The 25,721-nt window shown below is 40.5% G+C and overlaps 1 protein-coding gene across 12 annotated transcripts in view; it reads left to right on the top strand.

Moving 5' to 3' along the window:
• The first annotated feature begins 3,003 nt into the window (after nucleotides 1–3,003).
• Nucleotides 3,004–25,721, top strand: part of obscnb (obscurin, cytoskeletal calmodulin and titin-interacting RhoGEF b) — a 153,045-nt gene continuing 130,327 nt past the window's right edge. For 11 of the 12 annotated variants that reach the window (XM_080837362.1, XM_080837359.1, XM_080837365.1 and 8 more), the window contains exons 1-6: nucleotides 3,010–3,226; nucleotides 4,685–5,795; nucleotides 10,402–10,671; nucleotides 10,991–11,251; nucleotides 11,438–11,743; nucleotides 19,108–19,374. In XM_080837362.1, coding sequence (XP_080693488.1) covers nucleotides 4,694–5,795; nucleotides 10,402–10,671; nucleotides 10,991–11,251; nucleotides 11,438–11,743; nucleotides 19,108–19,374 — 2,206 coding nt within the window. In that variant the 5' untranslated portion in view covers nucleotides 3,010–3,226; nucleotides 4,685–4,693. Of the gene's footprint in view, nucleotides 3,227–4,684; nucleotides 5,796–10,401; nucleotides 10,672–10,990; nucleotides 11,252–11,437; nucleotides 11,744–19,107; nucleotides 19,375–25,721 lie in introns of all 12 variants that reach the window. The other variant, XM_080837358.1, reaches the window with a different exon arrangement.

Raw genomic sequence — 25,721 nt, 5'->3', positions numbered from 1 at the left:
CAAACCGAGAGGCAGTATTGTTCGTTACATTGAAGTATAAGCTGTTATGCCGGGGCCGTACATGCATCCACTCAGCAAACAGGATACACTTTTGGCTAGCGGAGCAGGTGATGGGTTGGTTGACGCAATTACTTTTGGCTATAGGATGCACTAAAGAGGAATGTCTTGGCTGTATTGTTCGTTACATTGAAGTATAAGCTGTTATGCCGGGGCCGTACATGCATTCACTCAGCAAACAGGATACACTTTTGGCTAGCGCAGCAGGTGATGGGTTTGTTGACGCAATTACTTTTGGCTGTATAATTCGTTACATTGAAGTATGAGCTGTTATGCCGGGGCCGTACATGCATCCACTCAGCAAACAGGACACACTTTTGGCTAGCGCAGCAGGTGATGGGTTTGTTGACGCAATTACTTTTGGCTATAAGATGCATTAAAGAGGAATGTCTTAAGCTTTGATTTGAATATAGGCACAGTGTCTGCATCTCGGATGGAGGCAGGGAGGTTGTTCCAGAGGAGGGGTGCTCGGTAGCTGAAGGCTCTGCCTCCTATTGTGGTTTTTGAAATTCTTGGAATTACCAGGAGGCCTGCACTCTGGGAACGGAGCAGCCTTGAAGGGCAATAGGGGACGACTAATTCCTTGAGGTAGTTTGGAGCCAGGTCGTTTAGGGCTTTATATGTTAGCAGGAGTACTTTGAAATCGATTCTACTTTTGACGGGGAGCCAATGCAACGAGGCGAGTACCGGTGAGATGTGTTCATATTTTTTAGTTCTGGTGAGTGTACGAGCAGCAGCGTTCTGTATAAGTTGAAGGCTCTTTATTGTGTTAATGCTGCATCCAGACAGGAGAGCATTACAGTAATCGAGGCGGGAAGTAATAAATGCATGGATTAGTTTTTCTGCATCTTGGAGGGATAGGACCTTTCTAATTTTGGCAATATTGCGTGAATGAAAAAATGATGTCTTTGAGATCTGTTTTATGTGTGAGTCAAGTAGGAGGTCTTGGTTGATAGTTACGCCAAGGATTTGATGATAGTGTTGGGTGTTGGGAAGCCATTGAGTGTGGGTAGATGGGTAGATAGTGTAGTTCTCAGTTGATCGGGGCCTACAAGCATAACCTCAGTTTTATCAGAGTTGAGGAGCAGAAAGTTGTTAGTCATCCAAGATTTTACATCATGGAGGCAAGCTTCTATCTTGGGTAGATGTACAATTTCATCAGGTTTCATTGATAGGTAGAGTTGGGTGTCGTCAGCATAGCAATGGAAGTTAATGCCATGTTTCCTTATGACAGCACCTAAGGGTAGCATATAATATAGAAGTGAAAGTTACAAGTCACTTTAACTTAAAAAATTGAAGGTAACAATTTGCATGGATCTTTTTAAGTAATTTCAACTCAAGCTGCTTTTGAGTAAATATTGTCAGACTTGTATGGTAAAACCAACTCAATTTGTTGCACAACCAAATTAATTATATGGCGTGATCAAATTAATGTATTTAAGTATGTTGAACTTAATTAAGCTCTTAGAGGACAAAACAAATTAGATTGATTGTGCTTATCAATTTGAGTTGGTCTAACTATACAAGTCTCACAATATTTACTCAAAAACAGCTTGAGTTGAAATTTCTTGAAAAAAGATCCATGCAAATTGTAACCTTAATTTTTTTAAGTTGAGCCAGTGTTAATTTGTTTGAGTGTACAATGATTAAATGTTTGAAAACATTGCATTCAATAGCATAAAATAACTAGGTGTTTATATAACGCCAGACTGTAGGTAGACAAACACTGCATTTTTCAGACAGAACTGGAGCCAAGACTATTTTTAATCTTAGGCTTCAGTGAGACCTGTCCTTATAGAATCATTTTCTAAAAATGGAGTCATTTTCTTAAAGCTGAGGGCTTATCCTGTTTTTACTCTTCACTTTGTTTCAGTGTTAATGGCTGCACTGCCAGAGGAGAAGTTCATAAAGACTGAAAAGTCAGTCCCAGAGTAAAGCAGAAGGTGGTCTTGAAGTTCTTAACTGTACCAGGATGGTAAATGTTTAAGCATTTATTGTAAAACTCAATGCAATTTGGGTCATTCCTCACTGTATTTTCAATATACCTGGGGGATTTCTTTGTAAGCTGACTATTGCTCTATCAAGGTTTCATCAGCAATTTCTCATTGCTTGAAAGTTGTGCATCATCCACAACGTTATGGTACCAACCTTATGGAACCAACTGACTGAAAACAGAAGCCCCCCCCAACATATTTACGTGGGAATATATCAACAATTAATTTCATTTTTTTTCATTTTTGATTCATTTGGCAGGTTGATGTCTTAAAGTCATGACTGCATCCAACTTACTTATCTCTTTCAAAAAATATAATGTTTAAATCCATTAAAATCAGCTTTGCTCATTGCATTTAAAGTCACTGTGCTTTGTGATACTATGCAATTTTATTGGGTTCCTGGTGACATCAGTATTTGACACCAAATGTAAAAATAAAAACAAACACCAAGGTCTTCTAAATAAGAATACATCTTTATATTATATAATTATAAATTATATTGGCGAGTATTACTGAGGATGTGTTTTATTAACACCACTTTCTCCAACTACATAGATGTTAACATTGGAGGCTCAAGACATGCCTACAGTCGGTTTTTCATTACACCCAGGAATTCACCTGATGTTTCCCAGACCACGGTACTACATCGATTTGGCTATGTTATATATGGCATACATTTTACAAACATTTCATAGTCTATATTATAGGCCAATTTAACAGTTTTGATGAGATCGTTATGTGCAAACGTCTCATTATTTCATGATGTGACGTTAAACAGAAAGCTTTTTTCAATGAGCGAAAGTACGTCTGAAATGTGAATCCCCTCGGGAATAGAGAGCGGGCATTACTGCAGTAGATGACACATCTATTTTGGAAGGGAGGCTGCACCGAAAATGGAACGTCACCTGCTTGTCATCATGTAGAACCACAGGAAAAAAAAGAAAAGAAAATAGTGTAATCAGGCCACGGCGGGAGACAGGGGGATAGGCTGTTTCACTTTCTTCGGTAATCGGTATTCGACAATTTGGTGTGGATTTAACTAAGGTTGTTTCAATTGGATCAGATGTACTAAGCCAAAGAAAAACATTTCAGACTTTTGACAAACTAAATGCTTGGTATAAACACCGTCAACAATTCTGTGTGGTTTAGTTTGCCCGGCAACTGGAATAGAAAAGGTCAGTATATTTTAACACACATTTCTCTTTCAGCTGCCTTAACGTAAGATACTTGAAATGTGTTGAATATGCAGAATTCTTGAATAAGTAATAAGTTGGATTGGAACACACTTAGGCTACCACCTTAATTAGCCTACAGCTACTCTAAGTGCACGAAACCTGTTGTGATTTTGTGAACAGAAGTCTACGGGAAGAGCCGAAGTTTTCAGAGGAAACGTTAGTTCTCAGGCCCAAAGGAATGAGATAATATATTAGAGTAATTCGATTAGGCTTCTTTGCCCATTGTTCCTGTCAGACCCATAGGAAACAGTTAATCTGTCTCCGCTTCTACAAATGGCCATGGGTGTGAGATGGGGTCTGACAGCTGAAGTTATTTTTGGTTGTGGCAGCTTAGGGGAGTGAGGTGACAAAGATGGCAAATGTCAACCGTTTCAAAGGCAAATAGGCTGTTATTTTACAGTGGAATTATTTGTAATCACAGCAACTGCTGTGTTTTGAGCAAGTTTTAAAGATAGGTTTCTTCATTGGTAGAGATATGGTAATTAAAGTAGCTGGAGATAGAGGCAATTTCTCCATTCTTAATACAGCATTATTGACCTTAAGTGTTGGCCATGAATATACTGTGGAAGAACTCTTCTTCTATATTTGAAAAGAAAATCAAAATAAGATTTTACAATTGGTGGATTAATTTGTTGCTGAAAGATATAAGCCAGTTGACTTTTAAAAGCTACCAAATGCGTTGTTTTTTAAAAATTGGTCTTGTGTTTGAGGTTTCAAGTTGAATGTGTCAAAATTTGGGATATCTCTCTATGACTCAATTATTCAATGACTGCAAATATTTTATATAAGAGCACCATCACATAACTACATTCATATAACACAGCACTGTGTAGCTAGACAAAGACTACATTTTATCTTTATACATTAATACAAGAATATTGGCTTTGGCTTCAGGGAGACCTATTCTTTTATGGCAGGCATTTTCTAGAAGCTGGGGTTTTCTGTAGGCTACTCTAACCTATAGAGCTAGCTGTATTGGTCAGAATAACTACTTTTGAACCATTTCTACAGTAGCACTAAAAATAAACACAAGACATTTTATTGGGCATGGCCTCTGCCATTACTACAATCAAATTGCAATATGACTTTAATAGTAAATAAAACAGAATTGAACATTTGTAGACTGAACTTTGATGAAGATGTTGATGATGTTGGTAGATGTACAAACAATATGTATCTGAAAGTACAGTGTACAAATAGTGCTTGACAAGTGCCTTTGTTACAGGCTTAAGGTATGCACATGCCTGTATTCTTGCCAGATCACTTTTTTGTTTTGTTTGTTTCTCCAAATGTAAGTAGCAGATTTAGTGATGAACAGAAGAGTCACAAACCTTCATGTTGTGTTGTACATTTATATGTCTCTAAGCTCCAACTTATTATCCCTCACTTCTGTTATAGGATTTTGTGATGGACCACAATCTGTTTGGTGGGGTTCCCAGGTTCATAACACGACCCAAGGCCGTGTCCGTGTGTGTGGGCAAGGATGCCTCTCTGAGCTGCACCATCGTGGGCAGTCCTGTCCTAATAGTCTCATGGGAGAAGGACAAACTGCGACTCTCAGCAGGTGGCCGTTTCAAAACAGTGGAGGATGGTGATGTCTACCGCCTGACCATCTATGATCTCACATTGGAAGACAGTGGGCAATACATGTGCCGCGCCAAAAACGATGTGGGGGAAGCCTATGCTGCCGTTACCCTTAGGGTGGGCCTGCCCGAGCAGCTGGTGAATCGAGCTCCTGTGTTCATGGTCAAGCCTGTTTCCACACGTGTTGGCCTGGGAGGAGATGTCACCTTCTACTGCAGGGTGGCAGCTCACCCTGACCCAAACTTCGAGTGGGAGAAGGATGGGCGCTATATTGGTTTGACAAACCGTATCAAAATGGCCTCTGACAGTGATAGCAGCTCCTTGCGGATCCAAAGTGTACGCAGCCTTGACAGTGGTAGCTACACCTGCCGTGCTCAAAACACAGTGGGCAGGTCTCATGCAGCAGCCACTCTCGTAGTGGACCTCCAGAATGCCCATCAAACTGGTAATGTCGACAAAAGCACCTCCCTTCTGTCACACCTCCAGAAACGCAAGGAGGATATGAGAAAAGATATCTCCTTTCTTCGAACCACAGAAAGCACTTCATCCTCCCTCTCCTCTTCATCTAGCTCGAAGATCACTGAGGACCTCAGCACCCTCGGTCTTGGACTAGACAATGATCAACGCGTCTCCGCCTTTGCTCATAAGTTGCCAAAAGGTGTCTTTACTCGAACATGTATGGTGACGGAAGGAAAGCATGCAAAACTCAGCTGTTTTGTCACAGGTCATCCCAAGCCACACATCGTATGGAGGAAGGATGGTTCAAACATCAGTGAAGGCAGACGACATATTATGTATGAGGATCAGGCAGAGAACTTCATCCTCAAGATTTTATACTGCAAGCAGAATGACAATGGCTTGTACACCTGCAATGCCTCCAATATGGCTGGACAGACGTACAGTGCAGTGTTGGTGATTGTTAAAGGTAAGGACAATTTTGAGCTATGGATTTCTGTCAATTTCTGTTCTTTTCCCATGTTCATCCTGGTAGTTACGGTCCATGAAAACAATTTGTCATTTTAGTGTATACACTCAATGACCTAGTAAATAATAAAAGTGGCAACATTTCAGCTGATTACTGTGACATTTATAGCCATGTGGGATTGTGGGATTGTGGGATTTCATCGAGAGCTTCAATGGAAGTGGAATGGGTCTCCAAACATGACCCATGCTCTACATGGTAGAGAGCGAGCACAACAGTGGAGGGGGTGGGGGGCGAGGGGGAGGGGTGTCAGGTATCATCTATTTCTGCTCGTGATGAGTAGTTAGCTCAAGGGGAGCTGCCATCTGATGCCAGTACTTTGGTTAGTTTGCATACAGACTGATTGGAAGCTTACATTCACCTGGGATTTTTCTTCATGTTCACTATGAACCAGCGCGGTTGTTGAATAAATGTGAAGATATTGGGCTTCTATGAGCTGGATCTTGTACATGGAGTGTGGTTGATGAAATAAATGTAAAGATATTTGGCTTTTATGAGCTGGATCTTGTACATGGAGGGAGCTCTTTCGACCCTCTGTACTCAGAAGTACATTAGCAAAGGTCAGAAGGCTGTTCCTCTGGCATATGTCAGATTGATACTGGAGTCTTCACCATCACTTGATGAGCATGGTGGCAGGACATTTGAGTGAGGGCCTTTGAAGTTACCACAACAAATTAGTCACTTCTATGACTAATTAAATATTTTTTTACAATTATTTGTTACTATGTGAATCTAATTTTCACAAAAGACAGTGAAATTGCCTCATAGTTTTTGTCTTATTATAGAACTCAATGTCACTTCAGTGTCCATCAGCACATCTGCTTCAAAATTGTGTTGAGAAGTGAGGGAATGCAGAATATGTTTTCTGTTACAAAGTTATTTAGCCTACATTTCTCTCATATAAATGAATAGAAGAGGAAATCTCAAGTAATGTTGAGGGGGACAAGCAGCCCAACAGGGCATTGTCACCATTACAACTAGATATCACCATGTTAAGGGCATGGCTGTAAGCACTCACAGCAGGTTTCGTGGCAATTGACTAAAGATTGGCTGAAATATGATTTCACTTCCAGTTTGTTGTCTTTGTGGAAGATCTTGATGGGCTGTAAGGGACATATGAAAATCAAAGCTCCATCTTACTTTAAACTTGGTTTGAAGATGATCTGTGCCAAATGTTGTAAAGATTGGACAAAATGTGTGGCCTATGAAAATTTCATTGACCTTTTGATCAAATCCAAAATGGCAGACTCTTCACTTCACTAACATGACAGGCTGTCATTTCATAGGTTTAGGATCTCCAAAGGCATCAAGAGACACAAAAATCACTTTTTGAAGGCAAACACATAAGCAGTTATTGGGCCATATTATATTTATTTGTAATATATATATACTGTATCTATGTAGTGTATATATTTCCTATTGCAGCACCACCCAGTTGCAAAATAATGTAAATGTTTTGGACAGCCTCAGAAAAGAGTCCTGGGCTGTGTACCATGTTTGGTGTTGATATATCAAAGCTTGGCTGAGATATAGCCTCACTTCCTGTCACTTTGATTGACTGGAATGGTCAGAGGCTTTCATCGTGACAACGAGATCTCTCAAAATATTGCAAGTCACAAGAAAGACTTTTTGAAGGTGAACATATCAAAAGCTATTAGTCTAACATATTTAGACTTGGGGGCGGGGGGGGAAATAACAGTGGCCTAATGATGTGGTCTCAGGAAGGGACTCCGAGTCCATTTACCAAGTTTGAAGTTGATACATCAAAGCATTGCTGAGATAATTATAATAGTAATAATTATAATAAAAATACATCACATTAAACAAAACACACAATAAACTCTGTAATAGAGGATAATGTTGCAGTAGTCAAGCATGGATGTTATACATGCATGAATGAGTGCAGCAGTAGGAGTTGGAGGCGGGCAATGTTACAGGGGTGGAAAAGGGCTGTTTTGGTGATGTGGTTGACATGGGGCAGGAATGAGAGGATGGCTCACAGGTGACTCCCAGGTTGCAGATTTGAGTGGAGGGGGTGACAATGGAACTATCAAGTATGAGTGCTCTGGGTGAATTTTCAAAATTTCAGATTTATCGCAGTTAAGTTTTTGAAAGTTTCTTTGCATCCATGTTTTAATGTAAATTAGGCAGGTGGTGGGGGTAGAGTGGTGGCTGCAGTAATGGTCTTGGAGGAGAGGTAGAGCTAAGTGTCATGGCCATAATAGTTAAACTGGAGGCCATGGCGGCAGAGGACCTGTCCAGGTGGAAGCATGTAGAGGATAAAGAGAAGGGGACCAAGCACAGAACCCTGGGGGACGCCATGGGTGACAAGAACTATGGTCAATTTGCAGTTGTTAATTTAAATGAATTAATTTCTGTCAGTGAGGTAGGACCAGGTGAGGGCAGTGCCAGTAATACCAAGGGTGGATTTGAGGGGTGTGATGAGTGTGGAATGGTTAATGGTGTCAAATGCAGCGCTGGGGATAACAGTAGGTCATTTGTGACTTTTGGGTCATTTGTGTGTTTTGATGGGAAACTAGACTAAAAAGGCTCATAGAGGTCATTGGAGTCAAGGTGGGATTTTATCAGAGTGGCAACAACTCTCTCCAGTTCTTTTGACTGGAAGGGCAGGTCAGAGATGGGCCGGTAGTTATTGGGGGAATCAGGGTCAAGTCCAGGTTTTTTGAGCATGGGGGTAACTGCGGCAAGCTTTAAGGTGGAGGGGATAGCCAGAAGACAGGGAGGAGTTTACAGTTTTGGTAATGATTGGACAGAGTTTGGGGAGATGGGCCTTGACAAGGGTGGAGGGGAACGGGTCCAAGGCACTGGTAGATGACTTCATACCGGCTACCACTGATTAAAGGTCAGATGGAGAGATTTCAGTGAATGATGAGAAGGTGTGATCTGTCAACAGTGGGGGGTGAGGTTTGGTTTAAGGAGGGATGGAGGAGACCAGCTGGTTGTGGATAGTGTCCATTTTATTTTGGAAGAAACATCAGAATTCATTGCATTTGTCAACGGTGAAGGAGTGAGGAGGTTCTCCATGGGTTTAAGGAGTTTGTTGTTGGTGGAGAATAGTGTCCTTTGGTTATCACAGCCAAACTGGATTATTCCTGAGTAATATGCAGAGCGGGTAGAGTCTTTTAATGATGTTGGTGTTCTTTATATGCCTCTGAGTGAACATTAAGACCTGTTTTCTTGGCCAGCCGCTCAAGCTGACATCCCTTAGATTTTAAGCCGTGCAGCTCGTCAGTGAACCAGGGGGCAGAGTGTGTGAAGGAGACAGATTTAGTTTGATTGATTGCAAGCTGGTCCAGGCAGGAGGAGAGTGTAGTGTTATAAAAGTTGACCAGTTTGGTGGGGGAGGCGCTCTGCATGAGGGTGAAGTCTGAAATGCTTTCGGAGAGGTGAGAGAGAGAAGATGGATTTATGGACTTGAGGTTTCGGAAAATCATGTTGCGTTGCTGCTTTTCAAGGGGGGGGGGGATGTCTATTTGAAGGAAGATGGCAAGGTGGTCAGAAATGGTGAGGTCAATGCTAGATAGTTGAAATGGTGAGGTCAATGCTAGATAGTTGAAATGGTGAGGTCAGCGGGATCTATGTGTTGAGAGAGGTTAAAAATGGTCAGAAATTCCAAAGGTTCAGTTGCTGTGGAGTCAACATGGATGTTAATGTCACCCAGGAGGTACAGAGATGGTGGTATGGCAGAGAGCTGTGTTAAAAATTCTGACAGGTCTGAGGGGAAGGCAGGGTTGGGCTTGGGGGGGCAGTAAATGACAGCTACAACCAGAGGTTTAGGACCAGACAGTTTGAAAAAAAGGGATTCAAATGAAGGCGGGGATTAATTGGATAGCAGACTGATTTTGATGTTCTGATGGTGGACAATGGCAATTCCACCACCGCGACCATCCAGACAAGGTATGAGTATCCGGCCGGTGTGGTTTGATTTAATGAGTTTCGGTGAGTTGTCCGTTAAAACTTCACTGAGGATGAGATGTAACCTCACTTCCAGTTTGGCGACTTCTCTGCTGATTTCAGTTGGCTGTAACAGACGAGTGGTTTCAAAAATTTAAAATCCATCTGATAACTGAAGATCGACATTTGTTTGCAGTGAAAAATGATCAAATCCATTATGGTGGAAAATCCAGTATGGCAGAAATTGATGTAACTCTGCTTGACCCACAGAATCCAATGGATCCTCATTACTCCATATTGTTATCACAGTGAACTGCGTAACCGTACCTCAAGTTTGACCTGTTGGTGCTGATAGAGTGCCACCTGCTGAAAGCTTTGCTGCTTGGTACACTATTAAACTATTAGTCCACAACATTGCTACACAGTCTTAACCTACCTAGTTTGTGTGACCACCTGAATTTAGCTACAAAGAATATGCAAAGCTATTAATATGTGTGTGTGTGTGTGAGAATTTGTTCTTTCATGTTCTTTTGTTTAACATATATCAAAGTATCACATATTTCATCTGTGAGGAGTTCTGAGGTTCCAGTGGCTTAATTCTTTGCTTTTGACATGTCAATTTGAACCTTGGCAGAACCCAAAGTCCCCTTCAAGAGGAAGCTGCAGGATGTGGAGGTACAGGAGAAGGCCACAGCATTGCTGTCCTGTGAGGTGCCTGCGGCAGCCACTCAAGCCAACTGGTTCATGGAGGAGACACGCCTGGAGGACAGCAGCAAGTACCACATGGAGCAGCAGGGCACCCTGCGTCGCCTCACCATCCACAATGTCTCAACCAATGATGATGCCGTCTACATCTGCGAGATGGCCGAGGGGAGCCGCACGGTTGCTGAGCTGACTGTTCTTGGTAACTGACACAGTCAGACAGACCAGCCTGCTTTTACTGACATGCTGAGCTTACTGTTCTTGATAACTGACACAGAATCAGACGGACCAGCCTGCTTTTACTGACACAGCTGAAGTCTATTTTTATCTGTCTAAAAGAAACACCACATAAATAGTAATATAAGGGAATATTCCCGGTGTGGTAAAGGCTTTTAAAAGCGATGGATTCCTGAGATGGGAAGTGTTATTCCAAAAACAGGCACATCACTATAATTTGCATCCTAATATGTAATATGTTCAAGATTGCCCTGATTGCTTATGGTTCTTGTATTTGCTTTCAGGTAACATCACAAAGAAACTCCCACGTAGGACTGTTGTCCCTGTGAGTGATACAGTAATATTCTGTGTTGAGCTTGAAAAGTCTTGTGAGGCCTCTTATTGGACAAGAAATGGCGTTAAGCTGCTTGAAGACACTCGCATCAGTATTGCGCATAGTTTGCGCCAATACACCTTAACTATACATGAGTGCACCGCTGAAGACTCAGGAGAAGTAGCTTTTGTTGCAGGGGACTGCAAGACCTCAACCTATTTCACTGTCACTGGTAAGGCTACCTACATGAACTTGTCAGTTGCCAGGAGTTCCCTCCAAACTGTTGAAATAGTTTTGAAATAAATAAAATTAAAATCAATATAGCTAAATAACAGTGGCATGCTGGGTGAAAGTAATATGAATACAACCAGTAACCGCTAGATGTCACCTTGTTTGTATTTGATTTTGGTTTCCCCAGCACCAAGAAAGCACCCACCAGATGCCCCAGTCGACCCTGTGGTACGGAACAAGACAGATTCATCCATCACTCTGTGCTGGTCACCTCCAGACAGTGATCGCCCGGTGCCAATCAAAGGATACATGATCGAAAGGAAGAAAGTGGGAGCTCAGACCTGGTTGAAGTGTAACTCTACGAGCACAGTGCCCTACACCCACTACATGGTCACCAATATTACAGAGGAGGGCAGCTACATGTTCCGCATTTCTGCTGTCAATGACTTTGGCCAGAGCTCCTGCCTTGAGGTTCCTGGAACATTCTACCTTGGTGAGAGAGTCAATATTTATACATACATTGCCTGGCAAAAGTAGTCAACCACCATAACAATATTGTGTTGAACATTTATGCTCTAGTACATTTGCAAAGGCAATACAGTTATTTGTCCGCTAACATTAGAAATCAGTGATGTTAAAACCAAATATACTACTTGCAAGTATTCAAACCACTGTGCTTGTAAGTTCAAATTATGGAAAATAAGGCAGTTTTTTAAACTTCTTTTTAAAACAGCTTACAGTTGGGTCAGATCTGATATCCATTGGGAGATGGTTCCATGGCTAAATGTAGTTTTCACCTAGTTTAGTTTCAACTCTGGGCACCACCAGCTCCTGCAGTTCAAAGATACCAGGTTTATATTCAGCAAACATTTCAGAAATATATTTAGGTAGTGACTTATACACAACAAGTAATACGTTTAATTAAATTCTAAATCATTTTTGAAAGGGAAGAGAGGCCTACAGTAGTCAACCCTGCCGTATACAAAGGGGTTAATAGGTTTCTTGCGTAGACCAAACCTCTCTTACCTTAGCTATGTTTTTGAGATACCAACAAGCTGATTAAGTTGTGGCTGTGATGTGGTCACTGGAGTCCCTATCCATTTATGCCAAAATCTTTGACATGAGTTGCAGTCTTTAGCGCCCTAGAGTCCAGGCAGACACAGAGTTTCAACCTTCCTTCTTTGTTCCCAGACAGAACTATGTCAGTCTTTATTTTTATTTAATTGAATGACACTTTTTCAAGGCACAGACTGTTGACTTATTGAGGTCATTCCGTGAGAGAACTAAATAGATCTGGGGGTTTTCTGCATAGCTATGACTAGCCTCAGTACTCTTGAAAGATTAGGCCAAGACGAAGTATGTGTAGTTTAAAAATAGCTTGGCGGTGTTCTCTGATTTATAGGTGCTGATAGGGACAGAATAACCTCTGCCTTCTGAACCATCTAAAGACCATTCCTGAGAGTCAGTCACAGTTTCAATACTATGTTGACGAAAGCCTGACTGGAGGTTGTCATGGTGGCCATTTATGTTAAAGTGGTTACTGATTAAGATTTGATTAAAACTACTTTATTGATAACCATGCCTATGAAAGGGAGGTTTCTCTGTTTTAGGAGAGATTTTACAACGGCAGTCCTTTACTGATGCTGGGGATTTTTTTTAAAAAGTTGTGGGCAGATTGTTGAGACCGCATATGGTTTTCTTCAAGAGTTCTGCCGTCTATAGCAATACATTCAGACAAGGCTATATTTATTTTGTCTGTGTGTTGTGTGGTAGCCCAAGCTGCTCTTAGGCTCCCACTTAGTTTAGCATGGGTGAATTATCTAACCAGGACTATACAGGGCAGACTTTAGGACCCTGAGGAGGTGTTCTGGGGACTTGGCAGGTTGGGCTTTCCCTAATTGGAAGCTCACCTGTAAATCGTTTGACTAGTTGCTGATCAGTGTAAATCTAGTCAAACGAAAAAGGTTTAAAGCGTCACTAGGAAAGACTGACGGGAGCTGGCTGAGAAAGAGAGACAGAGGGGAAGGTGCCGGTTGCACCGGGTGCAAGGCATAGGTTTCCCCCTATTTTCTGTTAATTTGACTACTTTTGTTTGTAACTAAGTTCATAAAAGAATATGATTTGGAATTCCCTTGTTGCGTCGTGCTGAGAGCTGGGCTGCGACAGTTGATGTAGATTTTGTTACTACATGAATTGATGGAGCTAATGCTCACTGTAATATTTTCAATTTTGGGTTACACTATATTTGGATAGTCGCCTACAGAGAGTATACACTTAATTTAAATTTGGATAGTCGCCTACAGAGAGTTATACACTTCATTTGGATAGTTGCCTACATAGGGAATACACTTCATTTGGATAGTCGCCTACAGAGGGTATACAGAGCATTTGTAGCATTTCAACAGTTTATGAGTTGAGATTTAACAATTTTGCTGTTTTGCTTTGTCTGTAGATGTTGAACAGATTATATATAGATTATATGTGATGATGAACATACCTACATATTCTAATGATAATGTAATTACATTTGAATAATTCAATCAACCTTTCCTATACAAATGTTTAACAATGCATATACAAATATTCAACAACCAATTAGTACAACTTTTCATTCATCTTTGTTGAAAATTCTAATGCGCAACTAATGTTCAACACTATATATATATTCAACAATACATAGACAATGTTCTACTATTTGTATACATAATTTATTTTATTGATGTTGATCATTAATGAGATTTCAATTGTATGTTCCAACACTGGTCCAAGTGAACTTCTGCTTTAAAAGTTAACTAATATCCATATTGACCTTTTTATGTAGTGTATTCATAAACCTTTAGCTTGACCCCAGAATTTCAACCAAATAAATGTAGTGAAGTTGATTTTCACTTGCTTAACCAGTTCATATCTGTAGATTTAACAGAACAAATGAACTAGAAACACTTGTTATATAAAGAAGCTTTTTTTTTTATTTCTCCACATGCTGGACCGTGGCATTTCCATACATCTGTGGTCGTAAATAAATGGTGTAGAATGGAACAAAAGAATCAGAATGTGACATACATTTAGGCCAAAGGTTCAATGTGAGATTCTATTCCAATATATTTTTTGTAAAATTCGTATTTCTCCTCACAGTCCTGTTTATTCTGTGTGTTCGCTCTAAAAAAACGTTGTGTTCTTACAATCCTGCCTCTGTTAAAGGCAAACAAAGTGTCTCGGACTAAGCCATACTCTATTCTAGCCAATCAACATTTTGCTTCATAAGCATGTAATAGAGGTGTGTCATTTAATTGGCTGTTGAGCTCAAATATCAACATGCTTTTGCAAGAATCACGGGCTGCACCTGTGTAAGAAGTTGAACATTAGCCCCTTATACATGCGTCAATGTAAAGCTGTTACATCGCTTCTACCACGATAGAAACTCGCGAACGTGTTACAATTGCCTCATGTATAAGGGGTCTAGATGTAAACCGTTAGTTTTTCCGCCGATCGTCTGAAGCTTTCGAGAGAGGTGGTTTACCATGATCGTTCGGCTTAGAAAAGGGCGTGTCAAATCAGGCCGATGTGTCATGGGGGAGGCCGTGCGTGACTGGGGGGAGACGGTGACAGGAGGCTAGAAAGTTAGAGGCTAGAAAGTTCACTCCATCATCTCTTTGAAATTCCTTATTCCATGAGTGGTAGGCTACAATGTGACTGGCTGTTTTAAAATATAACTAATAGCCTAAGGAAACAAAATAACCCAGGAAGTTTCATCTTCGAGACGTTAAGGCTTCTTCCAATACTGACAGCTGACTCATAGCTTGCAGGTTTGCGGGAGACGCGACATTTGAGGGATGTCACTTAATTTAAACCTTTTTTGCTTCCGTTAGTGTGTGTGTGTGTGTGTGTGTGTGTGATAGAGACAGAGAGGACTCAGTAAAACATCGGAAAACACCGTGTCTCGTAAGCCTTAAGCTATCAATCACCCCCACAATGAAATATGCCATTACAGTCGCGACAAACTTCTTGGCATTGTGGTGCGCCCAAAACGCAAGCTATAAACGTAGCCATCCTAATGTAACCAAAATATACCTCTGCTGATATGCCTAACCTTCGTTCTATTTAGAATTTGTCTTAGCACTATGCAGGAATAAAATAGCATCTACAGTGTCAGGATTCAGGCGAGAGCGCCTGGCTTCTATAACGCGCCCTGCTGCACTGAAGGAGCGCTCACTCGCAGCACCTGTTGCTGGAACGCATATAATTCGTTTTGCAAGGTGCTGTAGTCGTGGGAACGACTGGCCTGGTTTCTCCCAAAAGGAAAGTAGATTTTCCTCTGCTGATCCCGCGTCTATATGGAAGTTTGTAGAGAGATTGCCGGGGAGTAAAATGCTCCCTTTCCTTTACGTCTGCTGCTGGCTAGTAATAAAGACAGCCGGAAATGTTAATAAACGGAATGAAATAGCTACACATTACACACGCTATGTTTTAATAAAAGCCACGTTATTCACATACTGGTTAACACTGTTTGTTACAGCACATAAATGTTTGTCGCTACATCCAAACTGCGTCACCGTTGTCCCTCCCTGTGCTCCAGCCGCACCATTTTGCTTGCAATGTGAATCATTTAATTTAAATATGCTTATTGGCATTTGTTGCACCTTAATCATTTTCTACAAACATGATATGCTATGTATGGTGTAGTAGACTGAGACTCTATTCACTACTGCCAGGGGCGGCCTTTCCTACAGGCGGGTTAGGCGGCCGCCTAGAGCGCCATCTAGAGAGGGAGCGCCAAATAATGCGGCCGGAAAAAAAACAACTATATATATTTTTTTTCCTGGACGCATAAGTTGGCGCTCCTTCTATATCTCCAAAATTTTGACATAAAAAAAAAAAATCTATCATTGAGGTAAAATGAGCCAAAACTCGAAAACGAAGGGCTATGTTCTTCATTGGTGTTGTTAAATCATGCTAGCTTAGGAAGGCATTCGGTGCAAATATGTGTATTTCCTCTGAAAAGGATTAACCCCACCGGCATGTATGACTATATGGGCGGGATGTCAGAACTTATCGATATACCTCTTTAACGCCGTAAAATTACTGATATTAAAACCCCGCTAGGTGCAGGGTAGTGGACGTATGATGTACAATACACATTAAGGGTTGCTACAATATGTTATCATGAAAACACTAATGAACACAGTATTTCAGAGATCAAACTGATTTTGGTGAAACAGTGTATAATGAGCAGATAGACAACACGTGGGAAAACATTAATACAACTTCTTCAGGGGGTTATCAAACATTATTGTGAATGACGAACATGTACATGGATTTATGGGAACAGCCGCTCGACAGGTCCTCGTCTACTGAAACTAATTACAAATCAAACTTCCTCCAACAATATCACATAGGCCTATGCACAAAGTAACGTATTCTTTTAACGACATTGAAGCGAGGAAATACATTTCGCCACAAAGCTACATTTAACAAATAATGATAATACATACTGTAACATGCCGGCATAGTCGCCCCATAATGCCGTGCGGCGGGTGCATATACTTTTCTATATGTGATGATGCATTAACGATGTACCTGTTCCTGACTGTTCTTATTACAGTGCATGAAATGCCCTGTATTGTTATTCCTAGGCTTCTTCTTCTTCTTCTTCTTATTCTTGTTACCTTTTTCTGCGATTAATTCAGCCCGAACCGCTTAACGTAGAAACTTCATTCAAACTTTGTCGCGTAGGTCTTGTAAAGGACACTTATGCTATGTATTTTTCACTTTTCTAAACTTTATACATTTTAAGATATTAAAGAAAAACGAATATAAATTTCTCCCATTGACTTACATTGGGCCATTATGACATCATAATAGGGTCTTTAAACTGGCTTGCACCTGTGCTTTACTGACACCTGTGCCAAATCAAAGGAACCTCCTCTCTCTCTGTCCCTCTCAATTTAACTGTAACTAGGAACATTAAGACACCATCCATTCTTTATTTTTTTCTCTCCATCTCTCCATCTTTCTCTCTCAGTCAACTTTCTCTCACCCTCAATCTCTCTTCTTCACTCCATTTTTATCTCCTTTTTTCAATATTTTCACTCTCTCTTTATCTCTTCATCCAGAGCCACTCTTGTTCACTCTTCTTTCCTTCTTCCACTCTTCTTTCCTTTCTTATTTTCTTCTTCCATTTTTCTTTCCTTCTTCCACTCTTCTTGCCTTTCTTTTTTCCTTCATCCACTCTTCTTTCCTTCTTCCACTTTTCTTTCCTTTCTTCACTCTTCTTTCCTTTCTTCACTCTTCTTTCCTTCTTACATTCTTCTTTCCTTCTTTCACGCTTCTTTCTTTTCTTATTTCCTTCTTCCACTCTTCTTTCCTTCCTTCACTCTTCTTTCCTTTCTTCTTTCATTATTTCACTCTTCTTTCTTTTCTTCTTTTCTTCTTCCACTCTTCTTTCCTTTCTTCACTCTTCTTTCTTTTCTTCTTTCCTTCTTTCACTCTTCTTTCCTTTCTTCTTTCCTTCTTCCACTCTTCTCTCCTTTCTTCACTCTTCTTTCCTTTTGTCTTTCCTTCTTCCACTCTTCTTTCCTTTCTTCTTTCCTTCTTTCACTCTTCTTTCTTTTCATCTTCCTTTCTTAACCTTTGCATTTCATGCACTGGTATTTCCTTCAGGAAATGCTTTTTCTAGTTGCATGTCGTTGTTCTGTGTTGGGACTGAGTTTATACAGGTGTGTGACGGTAACACAGTCTATTTGCTGCGATCGTTGTTGTGTGTATGTGAAATAATTGCAGTCTTACAAGACAAGGGGGGGGGGCGCCAGGAGTGAAGCTCACCTAGAGCGCCAAATGTGCTAGGGCCGCCCCTGACTACTGCACAAAAACTAGACACGTTTGAAAAACTAGACGTTTGCAATGAAGTAGGTTAAACAACTTTCGCCAATATCTCCGTAAGGGAGATGGGTTATGTGCTCAAATTTCCTGGGATCAAAGAAGACGTTAGTATTCATGTGCAAACTAAAAATCACGTCTCAGGATTGCTGCGCATGCAAGTTATTTCGGGTATCTCAACTGTAACTAATACCACTGTCATATAATTATGAGTCCAGTAAAAGACGGAGCAAACACAGTTTTCTACCGTTGTTGAAACACATCCACGCGTAGACTCGTTTTCTTTCCATCCGAGAGTGGTTATTCAAAGAAAATATTAAGAACTATATGCTGATAGAAAGAAGGGAACTTTAAGCCACTACACTGCCTGTGCCCGATGCGGATCCACGTTGATGTTGTTAGTAAACAAACCAGGTGGGAGCACATCTCCGTGGTCTTTGCGCATGCCCGAGGCAATGTAACAGCTTCACATTTTGCACATGTATACAGGTAACGACAAGAGCCGTTTCCCTTGAAAATCTTCACACCTACACGCGAATACGATACGATAAACTGATCTCATCTCAGTGGCACATGTATAAGGCCCTAATATCAGAAGCTAAGAAATTATATCTATTTATCTTTGTGGTATTTAGAAAGTTTATATGTTTCTAAATACACAAAACTAGGGATTTCCAATATTCTACAATTCTGGCCCCACAAAAACAAACACAGGCTCTCCTCCCTCCAAAGACAGGCTGGTCTGCAAGCATTGCTAAACGTCACAGGGAACAATTCTTAACTACATAGGCCTACATAAATCACTAAACACAAAATTATGTTAAAGATAAGGCGTGTACTTGATGGTGAAACTACCTACTAATGACTAAAACATTCCAATCAATGATGTTAACGATCTCTTGGCATCTCTTGTTGAAATACGCATGGTCATAGCAGCCATGATGGCATGTTTTTCATGAGCTGCTTGAAATCTCTCTACAGAACCAACAGCGGACATAACCAAAGGCCTAGTGTATACCAGCGGCACCGCTGGGGAGGAGGTCTCTTTGACCGTGGAGCTGTCTACTGTCTGCTCAGGCTCCTGGAAGATAAACGATACGCTCCTACGCAGCGGCTCTGATTACCTCATCACCCGCTCCAAGGCGGCTCACACACTCCTCATCCGTAACGCCACTCTTGATCTGAATGGGGCTGAAGTCAAGTTTGTTGGTGGTGGCTCAGAGAGTGTTTGCACACTTGCAGTGAAAGGTAAGATGTGAGACAGGAGTGTATAGGGTAAGCAGCCTTCAAGGTTATTACAGTGCATGAAATGCCCTGTAGTGTTATTCCTAGGCTTCTTCTTCTTCTTCTTATTACAGTGCATGAAATGCCCTGTATTGTTATTCCTAGGCTTCTTCTTCTTCTTCTTCTTCTTATTCTTGTTACCTTTTTCTGCGATTAATTCAGCCCGAACCGCTTAACGTAGAAACTTCATTCAAACTTTGTCGCGTAGGTCTTGTAAAGCAGTGGTTCTCAACCTTTTTTCAGTTTTGTACCCCCTGTGAAATATTTTTTCAGCCAAGTACCCCCTAACCAGCGCAAAGCATTTTTGATTGAAAAAAAATATGTACACAGCTCTATGCCATCATTGTCTGATTTATTAAACTGTCAGCACTGAAGATTGAACATTGAATATTGTGGCATTGAACTGAGTGCGTTTGCAATTACATTTTAGTAAGAAACTTGTGCTTATGCTTCGCTGAAAATCTTTGTAAGTCTTGGTGGCAAGGAGGCAACTGCTGTGATCAAGCTCTTCTCCAGGCACAGTCTGTTTCTCTGCTTTGTTTTGATCACAGTCATTGCAGAGAAGGAGGCCTCACATAAATATGTGGAGGCATAGGGTAGTAGCTGCTCCAAAGCTTTCTCTCCCAGGTCAGGGTGCTCCTGCTTCACACACATCCAAAACTGTGTGAGTGTGGATGTGGCAAACTTCATCTGGAGCCCACGGTCAGATGACACTTCCATGAGTGTTTCCTGATTAGTGACAGAGCTTCCACATGCTTCGGACAAGAGAAATGGGTTTTTTCACCCAATCCAGCTGTGTAGATATCTCCTCCATGTCAGGAAAGTAGGAAATTGAAAATTAAAATGTTGAATCAAATTGGTCTAATGTCCCACGATGACCAACTGGACTGGAGCTCTGTCCACATCCTCACTAGAGAGAAAATCATCAATCTGAGGAAAGCAGGTGAAATCCCCCTGTGCACCTTGTCATACAGGTTTAAAATGCTGGTGTCCTTTCCCTGCAGACATATTCAGTTCGTTCAGTTTGCTGAATATATCTGCCAGATAGCACATATTTGCAAGCCAGTCTGTGTGGCATTGGGGGATCTGTACTCAATCAGAAAGGTCTGTACTTCAGATCGTAATTTCAACAGCCGTTTGAGTATTCTCCCTCGAGAGAGCCAACGCACTTCTGTGTGCAGCAGCAGTTGTGTGCAGAGGTTAAATTGGGCCGGAGCGCTCCGGAGCTCAGCTCCGCCTCCGTAGGTCCACAACAAACCCCGCCGGAGCTCAGCTCCCTCTCCCTCATTGTAAAATAATCATATACTACTTTTAATATTTTTTCATCTCCTGACTAACGCATTGCAATATGAGACTACATAACTCACAAGACTACTCGAAGACACTGTAGCCAATCAATGATACATGGAATTGTGAGACGTGATAGGGCATTCAACTGATTCTCTCGCGAAGTGCAAGTCAGTGAATGTCAACAATCGACAGCTACAATCTTTGGTGATTGTTAAAATGGTTTTCTAACGGAACATTGTTGTTGTTAGTAAGCTGTCCACCAAATAGCCACCGCTAGATTGTGTGGAGAAGGTTAGTGTTTTATGATCTGTTTTAGCTGTTCAGACTGGCATTTTCAGCCTGAAACAATAAATGAACTAAGCTTACTTTACGAAGCAGCCAAGCAGTTTAGCCTTCACTCAGAACAGAACCTAATGGCCAACGAGCTAAGCTATCCTAACCCAAAGAACATGACACCACTTTACGACAAAGTGCAGTTAAACTCGCATTAAGGGGCTAATATTCATAGGGGGACAAGGGCACAAACGCCTATGATGGCCAATGACGCCTGCACTAAAAAGCGAGTAACATCATACAAACCACTGGCTAGCTAGCCGCTAGCAAATGTCAAATCTGGTAGACTATCGCTGTCTGCTTTAATTGTTTTATTATTATTTTTTGGAAAATCATAATTGCTTAGTTCATTGACTGACAAAGGGGTCCTTAGTGTTACCTAGATTCTTATGGTCTTTGCAATATAGACCTAACTGAAATAATCAAACTCAACTATTAGTTTTCCAATATTTACTTAAAAATATATTTTTGACAATACCAGTTTAACTAAAATACTAGGCTAATATGATATATAAAGACATGTGTCCCTCTGTTGTGGTTTCAGCTCTGAATTACACACAATATTTAAGTTCTCAAAGGCTAACTTAAAGTTGTTGGTGCAAAGTCGTTTTGAAAAACTGTAGGCTAATAGATTTCCAATGACCCTGAAACAAGTGATGATATAGGCTACTGTATAAATACTAATGTCTGCACTAATGTACTCATGAGCATACATTTTATATTCTTCATGCAGCTTTGTTATGTGCAAATAATAAATACGTTTCATAATGTTGTTTGATGATATTTGAAAAAAACATTGAATTGTAGCCTTTTTGTTTGAAAAACTATTCAACCCCTACGCATAAGAAGAGGAAAAAGAGCCCCTTTAGTGTAATAATGCATTAATTCATAATGTATGTGAGAGCGATATTAATAAACATGCTTTTGCAAAGATGACCATTGACCGCACACAATGGCTCCCCCTCCTCACAAAAGCCAATTTAACCACTGGTTGTGTGTGTTGAGCTCCCATGTTTTCGCGAAAAAAAAACGCGCTTATTATACAGTTACTTGCCAAAACGATAGAAGACATTCCTCCAGAATACCTCTTTTGAATGAGTTTGTTGTCATTTTGTGATTTCCGCTAAGAAAAAAATAGTTCTGCACGCAAATGCTGAGCAATCCACCTTCTGACTTCAAGTTTCAATGACCTTCCGTTACGTTAACTAACCGGACAACTTGCGGAATGATAATATTATGCAATGTGAATTAGAAGCAAAAAACGCGTTGCCAATGACAGCGGTGATAAACTTTACGCAGCAGTGAATATCAAGGAATTACAAACCTGCGAACGCAGACATTTAACCCACATATGGCCCATACAAATCAACGTACATTTTGGAACATTCTGAAGAGCCGTATAATAAGTAGCCTATTTTTAAATTATTTTTGGATGGAGGCTTATTTTAAATATTTTTTTTTTAAAATCTCACGTACCCCTTGGACTACCTTCACGTACCCCCAGGGGTACGCGTACCCCCGGTTGAGAACCACTGTTGTAAAGGACACTTATGCTATGTATTTTTCACTTTTCTAAACTTTATACTTTTTAAGACATTAAATAAAAACGAATCGAAATTTTCCCATTGACTTACATTGGGCCATTATGACATCATAATAGGGTCTTTAAACTGGCTTGCACCTGTGCTTCACTGACAGCTGCGCCAAATCAAAGGAACCCCTTCTCTGTCCCTCTCAATTTAACTGTAACTAGGAACATTAAGACACCTTCCATTCTCTACTTTTTTTCTCTCCATCTCTCCATCTTTCTCTCTATCCCTCTCAGTCTACTTTCTCTCACACTCAATCTCTCCTTCACTCCATTTTTATCTCCTTTTTTCAATATTTTCACTCTCTTTTTCTCTTTCACTCTTCTTTCCTTCTTCCACTCATCTTTCCTTCTTCCACTCTTCTTTCCTTCTTTCACTTTTCTTTCCTTTCTTCACTCTCCTTTCTTCTTTCCTTCTTTCACTCTTCTTTCCTTTCTTCACTCTTCTTTGTTTTCTTCTTTCCTTCTTTCACTCTTCTTTCCTTCATCCTCTCTTCTCTCCTTTCTTCACTCTTCTATCCTTTCTTCTTTCCTTCTTCCACACTTCTTTCCTTTCTTCTTTCCTTCTTTCACTCTTCTTTCTTTTCTTCTTCCTTTCCTAACTTTTGCATTTCATGCACTGGTATTTCCTTCAGGAAATGCATTTTCTAGTTCTTGTTACCTTTTTCTGCGATTAATTCAGCCCGAACCGCTTAACGTAGAAACTTCATTCAAACTTTGTTGCGTAGGTCTTGTAAACTTGTTTCACTTTTGTAAACTTTATACTTTTTAAGATATTAAAGAAAAACAAATCTACATTTTCCCATTGACTTACATTGGGCCATTATGACATCATAATAGGGTCATTAAACAGGCTTGCACCTGTGCTTCACTGACTGCGCCAATGTTCCAAGGCTCCTCTTCTCTCTGTCCCTCTCCTTTCAACTGTATAACTAGGAATTTTAAGAGACACGTTCCATTCTCTACTTTTTTCATTCTTTTTCTCTATCCCTCTCCCTCTACTCTCGCACTCCACCTCTCTGCTTCACTCTTTTTTCTCTCTTCACTGACACCTGCGCCAAATCAAAGGAACCTCTTCTCTGTCCCTCTCAATTTAACTGTAACTAGGAACATTAAGACACCTTCCATTCTCTACTTTTTTTCTCTCCATCTCTCTTTCCTTCTTCCACTCTTCTTTCCTTCTTTCACTTTTTTTCCCTTTCTTCACTCTCCTTTCTTATTTCCTTCTTCCACTCTTCTTTCTTTTCTTCTTCCACTCTTCTTTCCTTTCTTCACTCTTCTTTCTTTTCTTCTTTCCTTCTTTCACTCTTCTTTCCTTCATCCTTTCTTCTCTCCTTTCTTCACTCTTCTTTCCTTTCTTCTTTCCTTCTTCCACTCTTCTTTCCTTTCTTCTTTCCTTCTTTCACTCTACTTTCTTTTCTTCTTCCTTTCCTAACTTTTGCATTTCATGCACTGGTATTTCCTTCAGGAAATGCATTTTCTAGTTATTATTATGATTATAAAAACAATTATTATCTGTATTATAATATCATATTCAATATTATGTATGAATTTTTGTTGTTTTTATAGCCGTTTAACGTGATTTGTAAATTGCTTTGGACAAAAGCATCTGCTAAATAACATAATCCTACCATGATCTTAACCATGACCCTTTGGCAATAGAGATCCTGATGACAGTCATTCTGTGGCCCATTTCACTTTTTTCAAACAATCCTGTAAGACAAGGCCCAAAGACACAGAGCACAAGAGAGATGGAAGTATGTTTGCCTTTATGTGGAGAGCACAAGACAGATGGAAGTATGTTTGCCTTTAAGAGGAATGCTTTTCTGGGCCAGCCACTATTGTGCCCCCGTCACTTCTTGATTTGTGATTTCAAACTTTTATCTTTATCATTATTATAATTCAGAATACTGTTCCAAGCTATTGGCCTTTTATACATATCAGTTGTCTTTAAAACATATCAGTTGTCTTTTCAGCCATTTGTAAGTATAAACTGTCTGTTGAAAATGGAGTGAAAATGAACTCCTTGTAGGCCATTTGTCCGATTTAAATTCCAATCCGGGAAAAGCCTGCAACTGGCAATCTTTGACGTAACATGGGTGGCCACGCATTGTAAAACCATAGGAAATGACATTGGAAGCAGGCAGCAGAACAGGGTGCACACAGGCTTTGAAGCCTGGACCTCAGGTTAATCAGGTGGCAACACTAGTGCCAGAGCCCCATGTGTGGCATGGAACAAAGATAGCCAGATGCTTTCACTGTGGAAGGCTACACGCGGTTAACAGCTGCTTATTTAAACACTGTTTTGATTATATTAAATGCCATTCAATGTAAATGCTTGGTGGTTGGTGTCAGGTTGCCTGAAAGCTTTACAAGCTAACTAATACATTGAGCTAGATGGCAAGCACAGATTCAAGTTAAACATTCAAGCTTGCAAAAAATGCATTGGAATCTCAGCACTGTTATGCAATTCGTGGTTTGAGCAGAATATCAGAACAAATTAAATGACACCATGAATAGATAATGCATTAATATATTATTAAGATTCTTAACATGGATAATGTGTGTATGTTGCATACAAAAACAATCCTGAGATTACATTTAGAAATGAGTGAAGCTAAGAGAATGAAGTTTACACACTTCTTCAAAAGATAATACTACGGTAAACCAAAAGACCAATACTGATGTAACTTAGCAGGGCACATACGCTGAAACCATTTATATATTCCGAATCCACAGGGAGGGGACTGGGTTGCGTTATTTAGGCTAGGCTGAAGTGAGCTTTTGAAGCCAATTTTGAAAGTCACTGACAGTGACCTGCTACTATTGTGTAGTAAACAAACAAAGTGTTAAACAAACCAGAATATGTATTAGATTTTAGATTTTTCAAAGTAGCCACCTTTGATTACAGCTTTGCACACGCTTGGCATTCTCTCAATCAGCTTCATGAGGTTAGTCAGTTGGCTGCTTTTCTTTCACTCTGCATGTTGTAATGGTGGAACTATGCTCCTGGTGGAGGAATGTTGTGTGCTGTAGTTCTGCTCTGACCACTTGGAGGCAGCACAGGCCCACCAGATGTGCTGTAGTTCTGCTCTGATCA

Source organism: Sprattus sprattus (assembly GCF_963457725.1).
Source record: "Sprattus sprattus genome assembly, chromosome: 4".
NCBI lineage: Eukaryota > Metazoa > Chordata > Actinopteri > Clupeiformes > Clupeidae > Sprattus > Sprattus sprattus.
This window is presented reverse-complemented; position numbering and strand designations above follow the sequence as displayed.